At 39.2% G+C, this 21087-nt stretch overlaps 1 protein-coding gene across 4 annotated transcripts in view; it reads left to right on the plus strand.

Moving 5' to 3' along the window:
• Positions 1 to 21087, plus strand: part of CATSPERE (catsper channel auxiliary subunit epsilon) — a 151842-nt gene that overhangs the window by 95712 nt on the left and 35043 nt on the right. For all 4 annotated transcript variants that reach the window (XM_039237502.1, XM_039237501.1, XM_039237505.1 and 1 more), the window contains exons 10-13: positions 3301 to 3775; positions 8807 to 9249; positions 16309 to 16367; positions 18494 to 18569. In XM_039237502.1, coding sequence (XP_039093433.1) covers positions 3301 to 3775; positions 8807 to 9249; positions 16309 to 16367; positions 18494 to 18569 — 1053 coding nt within the window. The remainder of the gene's footprint in view (positions 1 to 3300; positions 3776 to 8806; positions 9250 to 16308; positions 16368 to 18493; positions 18570 to 21087) is intronic.

Genomic DNA, 21087 nt, shown 5'->3' on the forward strand with positions numbered 1-21087 from the left:
CGAGGACAGCTGTCTTGCTTTATAGCCTAGCTGCCAGCTTTTTGATCACTCAGGAATTCTCTTTCCTTTCTCATCTGCCCTTGGATTCTTCATGCATTGAGCTCTCTCTCTCTCTCTATCTCTCTGTCTATCTGTCTCATGCTTCCATCCCCAGTTGTGGCAGAGAGGCTGCCTTACACTTTGTCAAGGCTAAGCATGTCTCAGAGGGAGAGCTTCTCTCAGCTCCCTTCTCCCACTCCTGGCTCATGGTAGCCAAGAATCTCGAGTACAAATGATGTCTCTCAACCTTGCTCACTTGCTGCCTGCCCCCTCTGTCTTCAGAGGATTACTGCTTCCTATTTGGGAGAGGCTCTGAATAGCTAAGGGAGATCTCTCAGCTCCCTGGCTTTGTCCCACAGCCTTTGGCTTACTGTACCTATGCACTCGGTGACGATCTATGGGAAAGTTTGTGGGTGGATAAAAACTCATTCCACGGCTGGGGCTCCTTGAGGTTCTTATCTGTCATATTTATGATGGATTCCTCTTCCCATCCCTCTGCCAAGAATGAGCACAACTATGGGTCTTTTCTGTGAGGGGCCCATCACTTTGTTTCTAATATTATTTACTCTTGGAGGATTGTCTCACACTCATTTAAACAGCACAAGCTCTAGACTTTTTTTTTTTAAGTTTTTATTTTTTTCCTATTTAAAAAAAATTTTAATTTAAATCCAAGTTAATTAACACAGGAATAGAATTCAGCGATTCATCACTTACATATAACAACCCAGTGCTCATCCCAACAAGTGCCCTTCTTAATGCCCCTCACCCCTTTAGCCCCTTCCCCCCACCCAAACTCTGCTGGCAACCCTCTGTTCTTTGTATTTAGGAGTCTCTTATGATTTGTCTCCTTCTCTGTTTTTATATTGTTTTTGCTTCCCTTCCCTTATGTTCATCTGTTTTGATCTTAAATTCCACATATGAGTGAAATCATATGATATTTGTCTTTGACTGACTTATTTTGCTTATCATAGTACAGTCTAGTTCTATCCATGTTGTTGCAAATGGCAAGATTTCATTCTTTTTGAGTAACATTCCACTGTATATATATATATACCACATCTTCTTTATCTATTCATCAGTCCTTGGATATCTGGGCTTTTTCCATACTTTAGCTATTGTCGATGGTGCTTCTATAAACACTGGGGTGCATGTCCCCCTTCAAATTAGCACACCTGTATCCTTTGGATAGGATTGGATAGTGCAGTTGCTTGGTCATAGGGTAGTTCTATTTTTAACTTTCTTGGGGAACCACCATACTGTTTCCCAGAGTGGCTGCACCAGTTTGCATTCCCAGCAGTACTGCAAGTGTTCCTCTTTCTCCGCATCCTCACCAACATCTATTGTTTCCTGAGCTGTTAATTTTAGCCATTCTGACAGGTGTGAGGTGGTATCTCATTGTGGTTTTGATTTGTATTTCCCCGACAATGAGTGACGTTGAATTTTTTTTTTTCATGTATCTGTTAGCCATCTGGATGTCTTCCTTGGAAAAATGTCTGTTCATGTCTTTTGCCCGTTTCTTCGCTGTATTATTCACTTTTTGGGTGTTGAGTTTGATAAGTTCTTTATAGATTTCAGATGCTAACCCTTTATCTGATATGTCATTTGCAAATTTCTTCTCCCATTCCTTTGGCTTCCATTTAGTTTTGCTGATTGTTTCCTTCACTGTGCAGAAGTTTTTTATCTTGATGAGGTCCCAATAGTTCATTTTTGCTTTTGATTACACCCTTGCCTTTGGAGAAATGTCAACTAAGAAGTTGCTGCAGCTGAGGTCAAAGGGGTTGTTGCCTGTTTTCTCCTCTAGGATTTTGATGGCTTTCTGTCTTACATTTAGATCTTTCACCCATTTTGAGTGTATTTTTGTATATGGTGTAAGAGAGTGGTGCAGGTTCATTCTTCGGCATGTCGCTGTCCAATTTTCCCAACACCATTTGCTGAAGAGACTGGTTTTTTCCCATTGGGTATTCTTTCCTGCTTTGTCAAAGATTAGTTGGCATATGTTTGTGGGCCCATTTCTGGGTACTATGTTCTGTTCCATTGATCTATGTGTCTGTTCTTGTACCAGTCAGTACCAGACTGTCTTGATGATGACAGCTTTGTAACACAGCTTGAAGTCTTGAGTTGTGATGCCTCAAGCTTTGGTTTTCTTTTTCAGGATTGCTTTGGCTATTCAGGGTCTTTTCTGGTTCCATACAAATTTTAGGATTGTTTGCTGTAGCTCTATGAAGAATGCTGGTGTTTTTTATATAGGGCTTGCATTGAATATGTAGATTGCTTGGGTAGTATTGACATTTTAGCAATATGTGCCCAAGACACTCCTTTTGATTGTCATGAAAATAAAAGTTACATAGTAAGTAAAAATCTCTTAAGAATTAGAAACAATTGGGAAGAAGAGATAGGGAAGAAGAGGGATCTTGGCTTTCTAAATGAAATTAGGCCCAATGAGTTGCAGACACAGTAGTCTCTCTAACAGCCTGTGTTCATGAAAGCGTAATATTGATCTGTCTAAGGTTTTCAAGTTCTCTCTTCTCTTGATAGCATATCCAAGGAAGCTATAATTCCAAAAATAACTTAATGTTTGAAGGGTCTTTATATCTTGACCATAGTAAACATCAAAGGGGCACTCCTAGCCAGAGTGGGTAAATTCATAAGAAAAGAGAAGGCTGATACTCTCTGGGGATTTAAAAGGTAATGAAAATTAGTTATTTCTAGAGATAAAGAATAAAATTACTGAAATAACTTATATTCATGAATATACATAAAATGATATATTTCCATGTAACATATTTCAATGCCTGGAGTATTATTCAGAAATACACTAGAAGTCCAACCTTAGTGGTTACTACATTTTGCTTTTAAATATAGCAAATTAGAGGCAAAGAAGGACAAATATCATATGTTTGCACGTATAGGAGGATTAGGAGGAACTTAACTGAGGACCATGGGGGAGAAGAAGGGGGGAAATGGTGGGGGAAAGGGAGAGAGGCAAACCATGAGAGACTCTTGAATGCTGAGAAACAAACTGAGGTCTGATGGATGTGGGGGGGATGGGGGAGATGGGCATGGAGGAGGGCACTTGTGGGGATGAGCACTGGGTGTTATATGGAAACCAATTTGACAATAAACTATTTGTAAAAAATAAAATAAAATAAAATAAAATAAAATAAATAATAAAATAAATAAATATAGCAAATTAGAAGACCAGAATTGTTAGGACCAATCCTAAAACCAAAGATTTTTAAATTATTTTCCATTTTGTTACAGAATAAAGTAAGAAGTGCGATGGCAGTCTGGACCAAAAATGAAGTTTACTTAGGATATCTTTCTCTTATCTTTGTGAAACTAACGACCACTGAAAAACTGAAAAGCCTTCTAAATATATCACCAGCTGATACACTGACTATACAAAATGTTGCATTTCTAGCACACCCTTTGGAACTTGCCATAATATTAAATTACTGCACCACATGTTCAATCAACAAAAAGATTTATCTGGTAATATATAATGAAGATACAGAGCAGTGGATGAAACAAGACTTTGCATTAGATGTCACTAGCGACACTGTTTTAAGTGCATATTTTATATATTCAGCAATGCCAGACTTATTACTATGGGACAAACATAGGCTCTACTATTGCTATCAAAATTTCACCGACACGGGAATTATCCAAACACCTACAGAATTTGGAAATTTATCAAGGTTATCACAGAACAGCACTATTCATAATGTTTTCATAGGTGAGTCATTCTCATTCTGCAAAAAAATTATTCTATATATTAGAGTAGATATCTTCCTTATGAAGATGTAACAATTATAAACGGACTAAAATATGGGTATATGGGTACAGAAAGATGTACTTTTTACCACCTACAAAGGGATATATTTGAAGCTCCACGAAAGTCAGCTATGATCTCACGTAGCGAAATGGCAAACTCAAGTTCTGGGTTTTTCCTTGTAGATTCATTTTGGTTAATCAGCAGATACCTACGCATTTTAGTGTAGGAAGTGATACGGTGTTGTATTCATTTCCTAGGGCTCCTTAGGGCTACCACTAGCTGGGTGGCTTAAAACCACAGGAATTGATAGTCTCAATTTTGGAGGCTAGAAGTCCACATTCAGGGTGTCAGCAATGCAATGTTCCCTCTGAAACCCAAAGGGGGATCTTTCATGGCTTCTTCCCAGCCTCTGGGGGCTTGCTGGTAAGCCTTGCCATTCCTTGGCTTGCAGTGGCATCATTCCAACCTCCGCCTTCATCACAACGTAGCTTTCGCCCCATGTCTTCGCCAGCTTCTTGTAAGGACACCAGGGCCCATCATGCTCCAGTAGGACCTCATCTTAACTGATTACCTCTGTCATGACCCTGTTTCCAAATAAGGTCACATTCTGGAGGAGTACTGGGAATTAGAATGTCAACATATCTTTTCTGAGGGGACACAACCAAGCTATGGCAGGTGTTGCAAAGTTCAGAGGACCCGTATTCACATCCATGAGCAAGTTTTTGAACCTTTCCAATCTTCAGTATTCTAATCTAGAAGGTAGGGTGGCTGTGTCAACCGGATAAGGGGTTGCATGTAAAATGCTTAAGATAAAACTGGACGCTTGGTAAACCTTCAGCTGATAGTAGTTATTCTTGACCTTATTATTCCTGAGGTAGCATACCAAACATTATAGGCCATGCCAAGAAATAGGAAGTTCAATCTTCAAAAAGCCTAGTTGGGAGATAACCCTAACCATGGGATTTAAAGGAAAGGTCACTGTCATTCCTAATCAGTCTTTCCTGGTCTCTATCACCTTTCAACTCCCAGCCATTTGATTTTTATGTTCCCCTTTACAACAAAACCCTAAAAAAGATTGCCTAGTTTCATTTTTTCCTCTTTCCTCCCTTTCTCTTGAAGGCACTCTAATCAAATATTCCACGGAAACTGCTCTTGTTAAGCTTCTCGATGACCTCCACTGTGCTAACCCAGTGGCCAATTCCCAACCATCTTCCAGGACCTGGCAGCAGCATGGGAAACCACTCAGCAGGGCCTTATTCTCAAAACACCTTTTCTTTTTGAAGTTTATTTTTTAAAGCTTTTATTGAAATTTTAGTTAACATACAGTGCAACCCTGGCTTCAGGAATAGAATTCAGTGATTCATCACTTACATGCAACACCCAATGCTCATCACAACAAGTGCCCTCCTTAGTGCCCATCCCCCATCTAGCCCCTCCCCCACCCGCCTCCCTCCATCAATCCCATTTGTTCTCTGTCGTTAAGAATCACTTGTGATTTATTTCCCTCTCCTCTTTTTTTTTTTAGCTATTTTTTTTATGTTTTTTATTTATTTCTAGGAGAGAGAGAGAGAGACAGCGTGAGCAGGGGAGGGTCAGTGAGAGGGAGTCACAGACTGAAACAGGCTCCAGGCTCTGAGCTGGCAGTCAGCACAGAGCCCGACGCGGGGCTCGAACCCAGGAACCGCGAGATCATGACCTAAGCGAAAGTCGGACGCTCAACCGACTAAGCCGCTCAGGCGCCCCTCCCTCTCCTCTTTTTACCCCTTTCAACAAGTTCATGTTTTGTTTCTTAGCTTCCACGTATGAGTGAAATCATATGGTGCTCGTCTTTATCTGGCTGACTTACTTAGCTTAGTGTAATACACCCTAGCCCATCCATGTCATTGCAAATGGCAAGATTTGCCATTTGCCTTTATCCTTTTTAATGGCTAAGTATTATTTCTTTGTATATATATACACCACATCTTCTTTATCCATTCATTAGTTGATGGACATTTGAGCTCCCTCCTTAGTTTGGCTATTGTTGATAACAGAAATGCTAGATGCTAGAAACACTGGGGTGCACATATCCCTTTGAATCTGTATTTTTGATCCTTTGGATAAACACCTAGTCGTGTAATTGCTGGATCGTAGGGCAGTTCTAGTATTAGTTTTTTGAGGAACCAGAGTGGCTGCACCAGTTTGCATGTCCACCAACAGCACCAAGAGTGTTCCCCTTCAAAACACTTTTTTTCACGTAACTTCTGGGGTATCACTTTTTCACTTTTTCTGCTACCTCATTCATCTACTCCTCTCCAGCCTCTTTTCCATTTTCATCTTCCTGATTCCCAAATGGAGAAGCACCTCAAGGTTTGGTTTTCAGGCATCTTCTGAGTTCTGTTTACATTTGCTCTGCCCTCTGGCCAATGACCCCTCACCCGAATTCCAAGCCCTATTCGCAGCTGCCTTCTGGATACACTTGGATGATGAGTAGGCGTCTTAGATTTGACATCCAGGAATGAATCCCTATCTCACTCAGCTTGCTCTAAATTGGAGATAGATTTTACTTTTTACTTTTTTTTTTTAATAGAAAATAGTTTTTTAATGTTACCTTCATCTCAACACAACATTCCACTAACATATCTGCATGGGTATATGCATTTTACACAAATGTATGAAAAAGTATATGTACACTTTTTAATTTAAATTTTAGTTAGGGGGCACCTGGGTGGCTCAGTTGGATAAGCATCCAGCTTTGGCTCAGGTCATAATCTCACCCTTCGTGAGTTCAAGCCCCGCATCGGGTTCTGTGCTGACTGCTCAGAGCCTGGATCCTGCTTCAGTTTCTGTGTCTCCCTCTCTCTCTGTCCTCCCCTGCTCATGCTCTGTCTCTCTCACTCTCAAAAATAAATAAACATCAAAAATATTTTTTTCATTTAAATTTTAGTTAGTTAACATACAGTGCGATATTAGTTTCAGGAGTAGAATTCAGTGATTCATCACCTGTATACAACATCCAGTGCTCATCCCAATACTTGGGGATAGATTTTAGAGGGACTTTACAGTCTGAATGTTGTACTGAGGGCCATTTGGAAACACGGAAATAAAAAGTTGAAACAATTCCTAAGTGTATGAAATATGAAGTTGAAAGCCTTCCGCCTTTGCCATTTTCATTTCTCAAATAACCCACTATTCAAAAGTTCCTGTGAATTTATTCAGACTTTGGAAAGAGAAAATTCAAAATATAATAAGCTATATTTTCAAAACATCTAATACATATAAAAATCACTGCCATAGAGTATTCCATGGTTTACTTGTACTATTATTTAAACCAATAGGAGTATAAATGGATATTTAGAGAGATATCACGCTTCATTTCTTTTGCTACTACAAATAATGCTGCAGAAAATGTGCTTCTGGATAGATTTTTTTGTACACTTGTACAGGTATTCTTTGATATAAGTTATTAGCTGTAGAATTAAGGATCAAAGCCCTAAATATTTAAAAAAAAAGCAATAAATCTTTCCAGTTTGCCCTCCAGCAAAAGTTGCCACAGTCTGTTTCCCCAAATGTATTAGAAAATGTGTGTTTTCATAGAATGTATTTCGTATATACTCACAGTACAGAAAAAGATGGGTAATTCTCATTTTATGACTCATTTCATAATTAGAAGTTATCTCTAGTTTCATGTGTTTATTGGCCATATTGTTCTATGGTTTGCCCATTCTTACTCATGAGATATTTTTGCATGGGGTTATCTCTTTTCTTATTGATACGTTCTTTACTCAGAGTGTATATCAGCCATTTATCTTTGACATGTATTGCAAATATGGTCTCTTATGTGTGATTTCTTATACTTTTTTGGAGGGATTTGGTATTTAGAATTTGTGTTTTTGTGTAGTTAAATGTGTTAATATTTTTACCTGTGACTTTGGATGTAATGTCATAATTTGAAAGGCCTTTCCAATTACAAGAATATTACCAAATATTTTATCATTTTTATTTTTCTAGTATGCATATTTCAATCTTTAATTCATCTAGAATTGCATTTGTTATAAGTTAAGAATTTGGTTTTGTTTTTTATTTGTATGTCTTCCACTGAAAGCTGATATTGCCTTCAAATGACTGTTTTAAAAACCAGCCCTTACCCCACTTATTTGAAATACCACTTTCATTATCTATTTATTACTCGTGTCAAGCAGGTTCATTTTCTAGCCTATTTTGCTCTGCTCCTACCTGCATGAGCTCTCTGTCATTTTGATTACCAGAGCCCTAATCTCCTGACACACCACATAACTCACTTATTTTCATGTCCTGTTGACTGCCTTCCGTGCAGGAATGTTAAGTTACACAAGAAGGAGGACTTGCTGGCTTTTTTAAGGTATCCCTCTCAAGTTTCTAGAACAGTGTGTAGCTATAACAGGCATTCAATAAATATTTATTGAAGACATGATGATATGTGTGCAATAATAGGTCTTCCCAAGCAGGAATGTTGTATGCTTCATTATTTGTATTTTCTCTAACTGGTCTGTTCAAATCTTCCATCTCTTCTTTAGTCAATTTGAGAAGTTTGTATTTCCTTAGGAAATCGTTCACTTTATCTGGATTTTCTACTTTATTGGCAAAGGTTTCCCATTTTAATTTTTAGATTGCTTATTATCTGTAATAGTATTCTCTCTCTCATTTATTATTTTTTAATTTTTTATGTGTTTATTATTAAGAGACAGAGACAGACAGAGCATGAGCATGGGAGGGGCAGAAAGAGATGGAAACACAGAATCTAAAGGAGGCTCTTGGCTCTGAGCTGTCAGCACAGAGCCAGATGTGGCGCTCAAACTCACAGACCATGAGATCATGATCTTCTGCATCATGTAAAGTTGTTTTCTGTCTGCACACTCAAACTTTCTCAGAACAGATAAATCCTTCCTTACTACAAAAGAAAATTACTTTGCTTAGAAGTGCATGGATTCACGGTTACTAAGAATAACACAAACTTTTCTCTTCCTTTTCCAGATTATTACGGAAATGTGGTGGTGAAAATGAAAAATAATATAATGTTCTATTTCAAGGCCAATATTAGAGACGCAGTGAAACTACACGTATGGATTAACAGTACAATGAAGTCATTGACTGCAATGAGTTCCTCTGGTGTAGTGTTTCTCATACGTGTTTTTGAAAATGGCACAGTGTATCCGCAGGAATATCCTTTAAGACTAGAAGCAGAAAGTGTAGCTTTCACTATCAAAGAGAAATGCCCCTACGTGGCATTTCTTAATAATATTTTTACTGTTTTCTACTTTTTGGACAAGGGACAGAACATATCCATCTGGACTCAGATAGTCTATCCAGAAAATGTTGGTCTGTATATTATGGTGGAATCATATGGCCCAAAAATATTACAAGAGAAACATCACATTCACTATGAAATTGCCCTAGGATACTGCACCAAAACCATGGTAAGTTAATAATTTTAAAATGCATTCATGTGATTGTAATAAAGGTAAAATTACAATATTGACTTTTTGTAATCCGATCAAAAAAATAGTATCTAGCATTGTTGGCCACATTAAATGAGGTTTTCCCGTAACAACCTTCATCCTTTATTTTAGGTCATCTTGACCAATGTTGCAGTGATTTCTATTAACTGATTGTGGTAAACAATGCTTGATGTGAAAAGAAATTAGGACTCTCTTCATCTGGTGTGTGTGTGTGTGTGTGTGTGTGTGTGTGTGTGTGTTTAAAAAAAGGTTTTTCTTCTAAGGTTAGCTTGGAAAATGTTGAGAAATATGTAAGTTTTTAATAAATAATAAATGATAAGCCGTTAGCTCCTGAGCTATCCATTTCACTTTTATTATCCAAAGCCTCTTTGCTGCCTAAAAGCACATTCCTGCAGAACTCTTTGACTATCCATTGTATTATCTGCTTGCTTTTTTTTTTTTTTAATGTGTGGCTTTGCGTAGACTTCTATCTGCCATCTCTTATGCTATTAACACCATCCCAAAACCCAACGGCTTCAAACAGTACCCAATTCTATTTGTCAACATTTGGGTTGTGAGAGGCTGGACCATTCTGCTGGATTCATCTGGGTTGCTTCATGAGGTGGTCATCTGGTGGCTTTTCTGGGACAAGGTGATCCAAGATGGCCTCAAGCACACCTCAGGTGGCTGGTGCTCACATTGGCTTCTTTGTAGAAAGGACATCAGCTGAGCACTCGTGTCTGATCCATGTGGCCTCTACTGTCCAGGCCGGACCTGGCTTTTCCCCAAGGTGGTCTCAGGGCAGTATTCCAAGACCGTGTCAGCAGAAGCCATAAGGCCTCTTGAGGCCTACGCTTGGCCACATTCCATTTGTCAAAGCAATTCATGAGGCCAGCCTAGGTTAACAGGATGGAGAATTAGAGTCCAGTTCTTAATGGGAGAGCAACGGCAAACTTACGCTGTAAAGGGAGGTGCCTACAGGAAGAAGAAGAATTATTGCAGCAGGTAGCTGTTTACTGTTTACAAATGAACTGTATATATTAGTTTGCATACTACTTTCCAATGAACATTATAGCATAAGCATTTTACGTGTTACTACAATTTTTTCCCAAACACTGTATATTCTATTTCCCACCTTCTCTTTCTAGGCTAAGCTTTCTTTAGCATATATAAGAGTGGGCCTCTTAACCGATGCAATGGAATGGAGTGTTCAGTTAATTCCAAAGTCAGTTAAAGCAGAGAATCCTAAAACATGAACGTGATACATGTGAAACATTGTACTTTAAAAATAAATGAACGTGCATTCGTTAGTCAATCTTTTAATATAGGACCACAGGCTTTTCTTTGAAATAAGTCAACTTATTGGAGCACCTCGTGTCCTTTCTTGAATAACCTAATTTGTAATGCATTATTTATGAGTTCTTATTTCCATTTCTTTAAAGTAGAGGAGGGGGAAAATTAATGACCCTGGGAAAACAGCACAAAAGTTTTAGATTTTTTATTTTTTACCAGCTTTTTACTGTAAGCTTGCTCATCCCTAATTCTGCAATTTCTTTATTAAAACTTTCCAAAGCAATCAATTTAGTTCTCAGAGAAGCAGTAAATCTCATTTCACCAGTTCATAATATTTCATTCCACAACTACAATAGTAATGCAGTCTGGCAAAAAAAAAAAAAAAAAAACAGGTTTAGAAACAAAGAAAGCTGATTCAGGTTTGCATACAGTTATAGGGATAGATCTTCAAACAGTGTTGAGCAGAAGACCATGTTAAGTGAGAAACTGAGATCGATCATATGGTAACATTTATGAAAATTGGAAACAAATCACACATACAGATCACAAGCAACAAAACGAAAAGCATTATTCATTTTACGTGGGTACAAAGCTACCCAAGGATATGTGACACCACCATGATGATGTCATGCTTGTTTGATACACATTATGGTGGTCTACCGTGGGGAAGAAAATGAGGGAAGAAGGTACAGGGGAAAAGTAAAACATAATAAATAAAATGAGACTTGATTGATCATGTTTCAAGAAGCAAGGAGTATCTTTAACTAGCTTTTCTGAAACTGAATTACCCCCCTCTTCCAGGAAAAAAAACAAAAACAAAAAAACAAAAGATTTGCACTTTCTTTCAGCCCAGGAAAATTTTCTTTCATGATTTCACCCCAATATCTGCAGATGCTCTCATAAATTTTCGTTCCAAGAATGGGCTGTCTAGTGTGCATTTGCCCATTTACAGTTCAGAACTTCAGAATAATAGTTACCAATCAAAATATACAGATGGCCAAGGATGTAAAATTTACCTATTTTAATAAAATATTATTTATTAGCTGATGACATTAAGCAAGGTTTTTAAAAATTTAATTCCATAAAATTCCTCTTAAGACTGCTTTTACATCTAATTTTTTATTAAATTGTTTTAATTCCAGTATAGTTAACATATAGTGTTATATTAGTTTTAGGTACACCGTATAGTGGTGCTTCAACACTTCCCTACATCAACCAGTGCTCATCACAAGTGCACTCCTTAATCTCCATCACTTATTTCCCCTGCCCTCCCTCTCCCCTCTGGTGACCAAGAGTCTATTTCTTGGTTTGTCTCTCTTTTTTTTCTCCCTTTGCTCATTTATTTGGTTTCTTAAGTTCCACATCTGAGTGAAATCATATTTGTCTGTCTCTGACTTATTCTTAGCATTATACTCTCTAGTTCCAAAAATGTCATTGCAAATGGTGAGGTTCATTCTTTTTTATGGCTGAGTAATATCCCATTGCATATATACCACCTCTTCTTTATCCAGTCATCAGTCAGTAGACACTTGAGCTGCTCCCATAATTGGCTCTTGTAGATAATGCTGCTATAAACATAGGGGTGCATGGATCATACCTGTCACAATGGGTAAAATAAAAAACATAAGCAAAAACACAAGGTGTTGGCAATGATGTGGAGAAAGGGGAACCTTTTTGCTCTGTCAGTGGGAACGCACACTGGTGCAGCCACTCTGGAAAACAGTACAGAGTCTCCTCTAAAAGTTAAAAATGGAACTACCCTTTGATCCAGCAATCACCCTACTGGGTGTTTACCCAAAAAACACAAAAACACCAATTCAAAGGGAGAAGCAAATTTTTTAACCTTTCTATGCCTTCGTACCCTCATCTAAGTAATGATGATGATAATAATATATGTAATAAAATATATGAATACATAATTATGTTAACATGTTAATATAATTTCATTATATTATTATATAAAATACAAGGATATAATTATTATCATGCTATTTACTTCGTAAGGTTATTAGGATGAGATGAGGTTTTTTTATTTTTTTAAGTGTTTTATTTATTTTTGAGAGAGATATAGAGACAGCGTGAGCAGGGGAAGGTCAGAGAGAAAGGAAGACACAGAATCTGAAAACAGGCTCCAGGCTCTGAGCTGGCTGTCAGCACAGAGCCCGACACGGGGCTCGAACCCACAAACTGTGAGATCATGACCTGAGCTGAAGTCGGATGCTTAACTGACTGAGCCCTCCAGGTGCCCTAGGATGAGATGAATTTATGTATGTAAAGCACTTGGAGCTGCATCTGGCACCTGGCAAGAACTCTATTTATTTATGAGTTACTACCGCTACAATCACCACCGTACCTACTGCTACTTCTACCACCACCCATTTCATCAGTTCTAAGGCATAGTTGTTTTTTTTAACCATCTATGACATCAGGATGAGTCTTACACCTGTGGCATCCTAGATTTGATGAATTATGATTTTATTCTTTGCATTCTATACTTTTACTATGACACATCTAGATGTTTACGTTTATCCTTCTTGGGATTTCTTGGGCCTCTTGAATCTGTGGATCACTGTCTTTATCAGGTATCGTGTCAAATATCATCTTTGCCTCTGTCCCTGTCTTTCCTCCTGAAACACTGATGAAACAAAAGCTAAACTTCTATCTATTCCCCATGAGTCTTTCACTTTCTTCTTTATTGTCCATCCTTTATCTTTTATACATTGTTATAATTTCTTCCAATCTGTCTTCCACTTCACTCCTTTTTGCCATGACTAATCTGATGCCAAAATCATACACTGTGTGTTTATTTTGACTCTTGTAGTTTTCATCTCTAGAAGGTTTTTTTTCCCCTTAAAAACACACGGACATGTTTATAGTTTCTTTTCTTTTTTAAAAAATACTCATTTTTGAGGGAGACAGAGAGGGAGAGATGTAGCACAAGCAGGGAAGGGGCAGAGAAAGAGGGAGACGTAGAGTCTTTTTTTTTTTTTTTTTTTTAGAAGAGAACCACTGAGGTAGGGCTTTTAATTCTGTTAGAAAAAGATGTTAGCTGCAGTTTAAGAACTTACTCTTTGCAAGACACAGTAATAAGCATTTTATATCTATGGCATTATGGAGAGAAAGGAAATGGTATCAGAGCCAGTAAGTGGCAAAATTGGGACAAGATCCACACACATCATTTGTTGGCTGAGATATAACTGGCTTTGCTCACTCAGCCCAATACTTCCTGAGTAGAATCCCAGTGGGGCAAGAGTGAGATTTTTGGAACAAACTGCTTCCCAGATAAGTTGGCCCTCGTAGCGGGCTCTGACATTTTTAGAATATTTGGGATGGAGGGAAAGGAGTATACATTGGGAGATGGAATCAATTTATACTCCTAGGCTAATCATTTTAGTGCTCAAGTAAGTGGGGAGACACAGAATCTGAAGCAGACTCCAGGCTCTGAGCTGTCAGCACAGAGCCCGATGTGGGGCTCGAACTCACAAACCGTGAAATCATGACCTGAGCCAAAGTCTGACGCTTAACTGGTTGAGCCAACCAGGGATCCCTATAGTTTCTTTTACACAACAGATATTTTCAAATTGTCATTTATCTCCACACCACTAGTAAACATATCTGTTTTATAATCTGCACCTATTACCTCCATATCTGCAGTCTGTTTTCCCTCATCATTGTTTATTCTGCTTATTCCTCATGCATGCCTTATTTCCTTGTGTGCTTGCTTATTCTCAACTATGTGCAACTACCTTTGTAAAACTGTAAGAATCCCCTGAAGTTGAGTAAGAATATGCCTTGATCTTAAGAGGTTCTGTGTTTGCTAGTATGTAGGGGCACCACTCCCTTGAAACTTCTTTAAATCCCGAGTCTTCTGGGCAAACAATTCTCCGATATAAAGCCATACAAGAACATACCCATAGGTAGGCTAGCAATTGTTAGGAGAACCTTTTTTTCCTTTTCTTGCTTTTTCTGATCACATAGTTACTAAAATCACTGGAAGGCTAAGGAGGGCAGAAATTTAATCCTGACTTACTGTTACCCTGGGAATACAGTGTTCTGATAACACAGGTTAATGTAGAGAGAATATCCAATTTTATTCTCTGTCCTGAATTCTCCCTCTCCTGACAAATATGAAAAATGCCTTTAGAGGAAGAATAGATTATGGCCTCTAGTGTTCTGCTCTCTTCTCTAGATTCCTAATTGCCCTCAGTCTTTGGGCTAAGAGTTCTCTACTTTGTCGTCAGTTATTTGATGCTTCTAAAGGTGACTTCTCAAAGGTTGATGTTCACAGGTTTTGTGTTGTTTGTTTTTAAGAGCAAAAATATGTCCATATGACCTTATCCACCACTCCTGGAAATCAAAGTCTCCAAATCATTTCTAATTATTTATGATGAAATGGTTTTTAAACAGATTATCACATTCACAAAATATATATATTTTAAATAGTTTCACTGGGCGAATATTTTCAGTGATTATGATCCAAAATAATATACATATATGCTGGTTGAGCTACAGACCCAAGTTCAAGCACCACTTAAGTGTAAATTTGACAACTAGTTCCTTTCCTTGAACATGAACTAGATTTATTTTTAATGTGATGACGTCCACAGCCTCCAACTTTATCACAAGAGATTGTGTATTTCATTTAATGCCATTTGGCATCCAAGATATTAATAAATAAGCTTTGTCTCAGAAGTAAGATTTTTTGCAGAGGTTATTTTAGAGGTACAACGTCTGTGTTCTAGTCACACCAGATTAGCCAGAGCCAAGTTGATATCTCTGAAGATAGGTATAAATATATATAACACAAAGACATACCACCAAAAAAGCAATCTTGAGATATACTGATTATAGTTATCATGCTTTAAAGCTACACAGCTTATGGGACACCTGGGTGGCTCAGTCGGTTGAGCGTCCAACTTCTGCTCAAGTCATGATCTTACAGTTCATGAATTCGAGCCCCGCAACGGGCTCTGTGCTGACAGCTCAGAGCCTGGAGCCTGTTTCAGATTCTGTATCTCCCTCTCTCTCTCTCTCTCTGCCCCTCCTCTGCTCGCCCTCTCTCTCGCAAAAATAAATAAATGTTTAAAAAAAGTTAAAATAAAAATATAGAGCTTATAATTTTTTTGCCTCTAAATTCATACATATTCTATAACTGGATTTATTCTGAAAAGATAGAAACTTTCTGGAAGACTGAACACTGAGATGAATCGTGCCCCAGGTGGAAGAAATTAGCAAGGACATATATACAAGGCAAACAGATTTTTTTAAATTACTCATAAACAAGAGGAGGAAGGTTCAGGCAAATAACTCCTCATAGTCTCAAAAATTATGGACAACATTACATTCGTAATTATTTTAAAAACCTCAAAGAAGAAATAAAAAGGTGCAGAGACAAGGTTATTAGGAACAGGAGAAGGCTGGTCGCACATCAGGAATGAAATGAAAAATTAAAAAATTAAATGGGAATATTACAATGACGAAAATAAATGAAGAGGGAAAGAGAAGCATTAGAAATAAAAGGACTGTGTTAAAAAGCAATTAGAAGAGAAAATAAGAAAAATGTAACAAAGGAAATCTAATATATACATAATTGGAGTTTCTAAGTTAGAAAAGAAAATAAATTGGAAAAATGCTAAATATATTTTTCTCACCTAAAGAAAGTTTCAAATCTGTCTTGATTTGTCTTGTTCATTGTCCCCATTCCCAGTTTTCCTGTTTTAAATAAACTCTCATTTTCTTTTCCAGACAATAACATTTTTTCAAACTAAGAATTATGAAGCAGTAGATGATTACTTCAAGTTGCAGTAAGTATGACTTTTAAAAGAACCTATTTGGTACGAAATATGCTATCGAGGTTATTGATTTCTAGGTATTCTTTTATTTCAGTGGCCTCATATCACTTTAAATATCCAGATTTCAAATTCCTTAAATGTCTGGATACATGTGAAATTACTATTCTGTATAAAAATGTAAAATACTCCTTGTAATGAAATGAAACCTATCAAAGTTTTCATTCATCCAACTGAAGATGCAAAAAAACGAGCCATTTCTTAATTCAGTAATTTTTGAGCGTGTTTTATCGTTCATTCCCATCCCAAAGTCTTCACATACTATCCTTGGGTAGACTGGAACTAATATCGGAAAGTCTTTGAGTAGAATCAGAGAAAACACCATCATTGACTCTTCTTGGAATTGGTAGGACCTGAGCACATAATTTCTGGAGGAAGCAACTAATCTGGAATTGTGTCTTAAGGCATTTCTAGGGTTATCATTATGTCCTGACTCGATACATTCTCTGGAAAAACAGCACTGCTACTCTAAGTGAGTTTGAGTACCTACTCTACACCAAGCACTTTCTAGGTGTTCAAAATACACGGTGAACAAGAAAGGAGGTACTCCTGCCATGGGACATATCTCTTGTGGGAAAAGACAAATGAGTCATCAAATAAATGAGCAAGATGATTTCAAATAGTTTTAACTGTTATTAAAGAAAGAAAACAGAATGAAGAGGGAGAGGGAGACCAGGAAGGGGAGGGAGAAAAGGCTACTTTAGAAACAGTACTCAGGGAGGCTCAATTCATCCCTCGCCCCCTCACCTGCCAACTTTTCTCTTGATTCTTCTACTGTTGTGTGTTCCTTGGGGTATTTTTGGTTTTCTGGATATTTACTCAGAATTCTGTTGCTATAGAATGCAAATCAAACTGTCCAGAACACTTGAGGTCAGTCCAAGACTTGAGAAAAAATACCAAAAGCTTTGAAATCAGCTGTGGCAAGAAAATAAAATCGATAAGAAAAATTGTATAGAAAATTATAAATGCAGGGGTGTCTGGGTGGCTCAGTTGGTTAAGTGTCTGACTCTGGATTCTGGCTCAGGTCATGATCTCATGGGTCATGGGATCGAGCCCCGTATCAGGCTCTGCACTGACAGCATGGAGCCTGCTTGGGATTCTTTCTGCCCCTCCCCCACTCACATTTTTTCTCTCACTCAAAAAAAAAACTTAGAAAATTATAGATGCAGCATTTATTATAGTGTCCTTCACAGATTTATGGTATATTACTGTATTTATCAAATCAAATATATTAGGAAACAAATCATAAATGACATAGTTAAGATTATAAGATGCTTCCTGATTTCAAAGGTGTTAAATGAGAAAAAAAAAGTACATATCTTAAATTGATGAAATATGGTACAGTGATTTAAAAGTATAAAAATGTGCCGTTTATATCCAAACTTATTTATTTACCTAATTATGATTTTAAAAATAAATATTAAAATGTGATGGATATTGGAAGAAAAAAGACCTTTGTGTATGGCTAGTTTGTTTTACTCTAGTTGTTTCGAAACAAACTGGAGTTTGTTCCCATTCTCTCCAAACACAAAATAATTCTCGTGCACTTCATCACCTAGAAGTTTGATCTCACTTTTGCTGCCAATCAGATCATATTATGTGGCCTAATGTGGTTCAGGAAACTAATTTCATACCTCACTCTTTATTGTTCCCAAAGTGTTGGGAGGAACAGATCTGTCGAGGCTAGAGAAAGAACAAACAGAGCGGCTATGACCTTCCGATCCCATCAGAGAGCAGGACAAAATGTCGCCAGCACAGCCTCCTTCTCTAGGGCCTGGGGGTGTTTATAAAACAGGGGTTGAAACGTTGATAGCTGCTCATTTCTGTTTCCCATCGGGCCGACCCAACACCAGCCCACCGTGAGGCGCCAAGAGCTTTACGGAGTGACCACAGTGCAGAGCTGCCTTAGCAGAAGCAGCGAGTGGCCACCACCACCACCACCCCCTTCTAGGCCTCTAGAATTCCTCGTGGGGCTCAGTCACCTCGTGTACATGGGATGTTTCATGGGCTCTACAGAAAGGCAGGATCGTGCCTGCCTCCCCTGTGATTCTATAATCACCTGCATGTGCTGTTTCTCCTAGAAACGAGAACATGGGTCTTCAGCTTATTCATGTCAGGCCTAGCGCCTCAGCAAGAACATGTCCGATAGCCCAGAAGGTGAGTGACATGGGTAGATCAAAACCTCTACCTCCGTGGTGGTGATAACGGTGGTGAACTGAATAACCCATAGAGTACTACTCCCCTCCTACGTTTGCGCTGTTTCTCTGTAGGGAAGAGATCAGGGAACAGGACTCTGGGAACAGACCACAGCTCTGCCTTCCATGGGTTTAGCATCAAAAAAAAGTAAGATACATAAACACATACAAAACTGTAAAATTATTAATTTAGGAAGACAAATAAAACTGTATAAAGGAAAACTGACGTTAATGAGAACAACAGAAGTTGGGTGCTTTGTCAGAGACTGCCAGTCAAGTCTACATTGATCCTGCATTTATTTCTTTATTCAAAAAAGTCGATCATTTCTTCATTCGAAAAATAATGTATCAGGTACTTGGTTTCTTTGTCTCAGTCTGGGCGCTAGGTCCAAAGACGACCCTTCCCTAGGGGTAAACAAGAGCAAGCGTGAGGGGATGAGAAATACATAGTTATCAAATAGCCAGAAGAGCTGGACTGTTGAAGAATCAGTAGAGGTTGAGCAGGCTGGTGCAAAGGGGATCCGACGCATACACCACAGCACAGCGCCCTGAAATCCCACCAGGGTGTTCAGGTGGCCGGAAGCACAAAGAAATTGAACACGAATTCTTCACCACCACCACCTCTTCTGAGTCCGTTCTAACTCCAAGGGATGCCTCCTCTCTTTATCCCCTCCCAGCCTAATTAACAATCAAGAGACATATATTGAGTAACTGCTATATACCAGGCATAACACAGTGAGGAATCCCTACAAGAAGAATTCAAAGGTACATGAGAGAACAGTCCCTGCACGTCAAGATCCTGGCACAAGGAACCTGTTCCTAGCAGGCGAGCTTCCTGAATGAATTTGGAGGGATGTGATCCAAGCTTGAGTGTGGCTGACACGCACATCGCTTCCCTGGGCAGGTGCACGCCGGCCACTCCCAGGCCTGCCTCCTCCGCCGCCTTCCTGGCTTCATCGTCACAGGAGGCAGGAAACCGCAACCTAGGCAGTCCTTCCCCAGCCTACGTCTGTGTTTTCCACCTCCGGGTGCTTGTCCCGTACAAGCTGCCTTCCCGAAGCACCTTGTGTGCCTCCGTCCCTTTTCCTGCCTCATCACTAGATTTGTTAGGGATCCCAACCACCGGATGCTGCCTAGCACAGCCATTCCAAAAGCAGGTTAATCTAACCCGAGTTCAGATCCAAGCCTTGCCGCCTACCGGCTGGGACAAGCTGCTCAACGGGAATTCACCGCTGCCTTGTTTGCAAAAGGGAAATGGGTCTTCCGGTATTTATCCACTCTAGAGAGTATTAAGCGTGACCCATTTGTGTAAAGTGCCCAGAACAGTGCCCATCACAGAGCAGCCATCCAAGATTACCAGTTTGTTTCTTGTCTCTCCTCCTCCACACACCCCAAGACACCGACAGTTCAAATCTAGCCGCCCTCGGAGCCCCACTAGGGGTACTTTGTATTGACTGCAGTGAAGCCACCCTGGTGAGCAAGTCCCCAGAAAGCCTTGGCGATTCCTCCCAGGATCAGTTTTCCCAGGGAGAGGTGGCGACACTACTGAATGCATTATCCAACATTTCTGTGTTGACAGCCTTTGATATTCCTGTCTCCGTTCAGTTGTTCTGTCCAGTTACAGGGCATGTGCTCTGTCCGATTCTGAGCTAAGTGAAGAGCAGTCCTACCCCGTCTCTGCACTTTAGGGAATGATGTTGAGTGTTTGCTTCGGCAGAACAGACACTAAAATTGGAGAGTAATATTAAAGAAAGAAAACCATTCAGCTCATGGTTTTCATTTGGGCTATATGCCAGAATCCCTCTAATTAGGTATCCAGTCCTGAGAACACTGTCAGCCCCGTAGCAGTGGGCGCGTGGGGGGCCCAGAAAACAGCCTTATTTGTGTGACCCAAACTCTGTACAGACGCCCCTGTTGGAATTCCACCTGTAGGTCAAGTTAGATTTTTAACCCCAGGCATAGTTTTTGATTTTTGTGAACTGGTCCCCAGGGGAGAGGGATGTTAAGACTAAGACATCAAGTGATGGAGGGTCCTGGCTGAAAGATTTGAGGACCTCGGTCAATCACGTGTGTCAAATGGATAGTTTAGTCAAGATAAAGGGCAGGCCCATGCTTCTGTGATTGGAAAACAAAGCTGTGATGATGACGGATGGCAAGGACTGTAGGTAGAGTTGCTGAGAGAACAAATCAGGACCTGTGACCGAGATCAGGTGGTACAGGCAATAAAATCCAAGAACCCCTGCTGCGATGCCTGCCTTTCAAAGGAAGGCAGAAGGGCCTTGGGTTCACAGGTGTAACTCTTTTAAATCCATCAGGCTCAGCTGGACATTGGTCTCTATCCCCATCCTCTGATCCCCAAGTCCTGCTCTGGGGTAGGGAGTATTAGAGCTTTTTCCAGATTTGCCTTGTGGAAATATGCAACATATGGAACATGTGTAAGACAGAAAGTGAGTGTCTAGATCACACCTAGGAAGCCTGGC

Source organism: Hyaena hyaena, unplaced genomic scaffold (assembly GCF_003009895.1).
Source record: "Hyaena hyaena isolate Hyena2069 unplaced genomic scaffold, ASM300989v1 scaffold_127, whole genome shotgun sequence".
Classification (NCBI taxonomy): domain Eukaryota; kingdom Metazoa; phylum Chordata; class Mammalia; order Carnivora; family Hyaenidae; genus Hyaena; species Hyaena hyaena.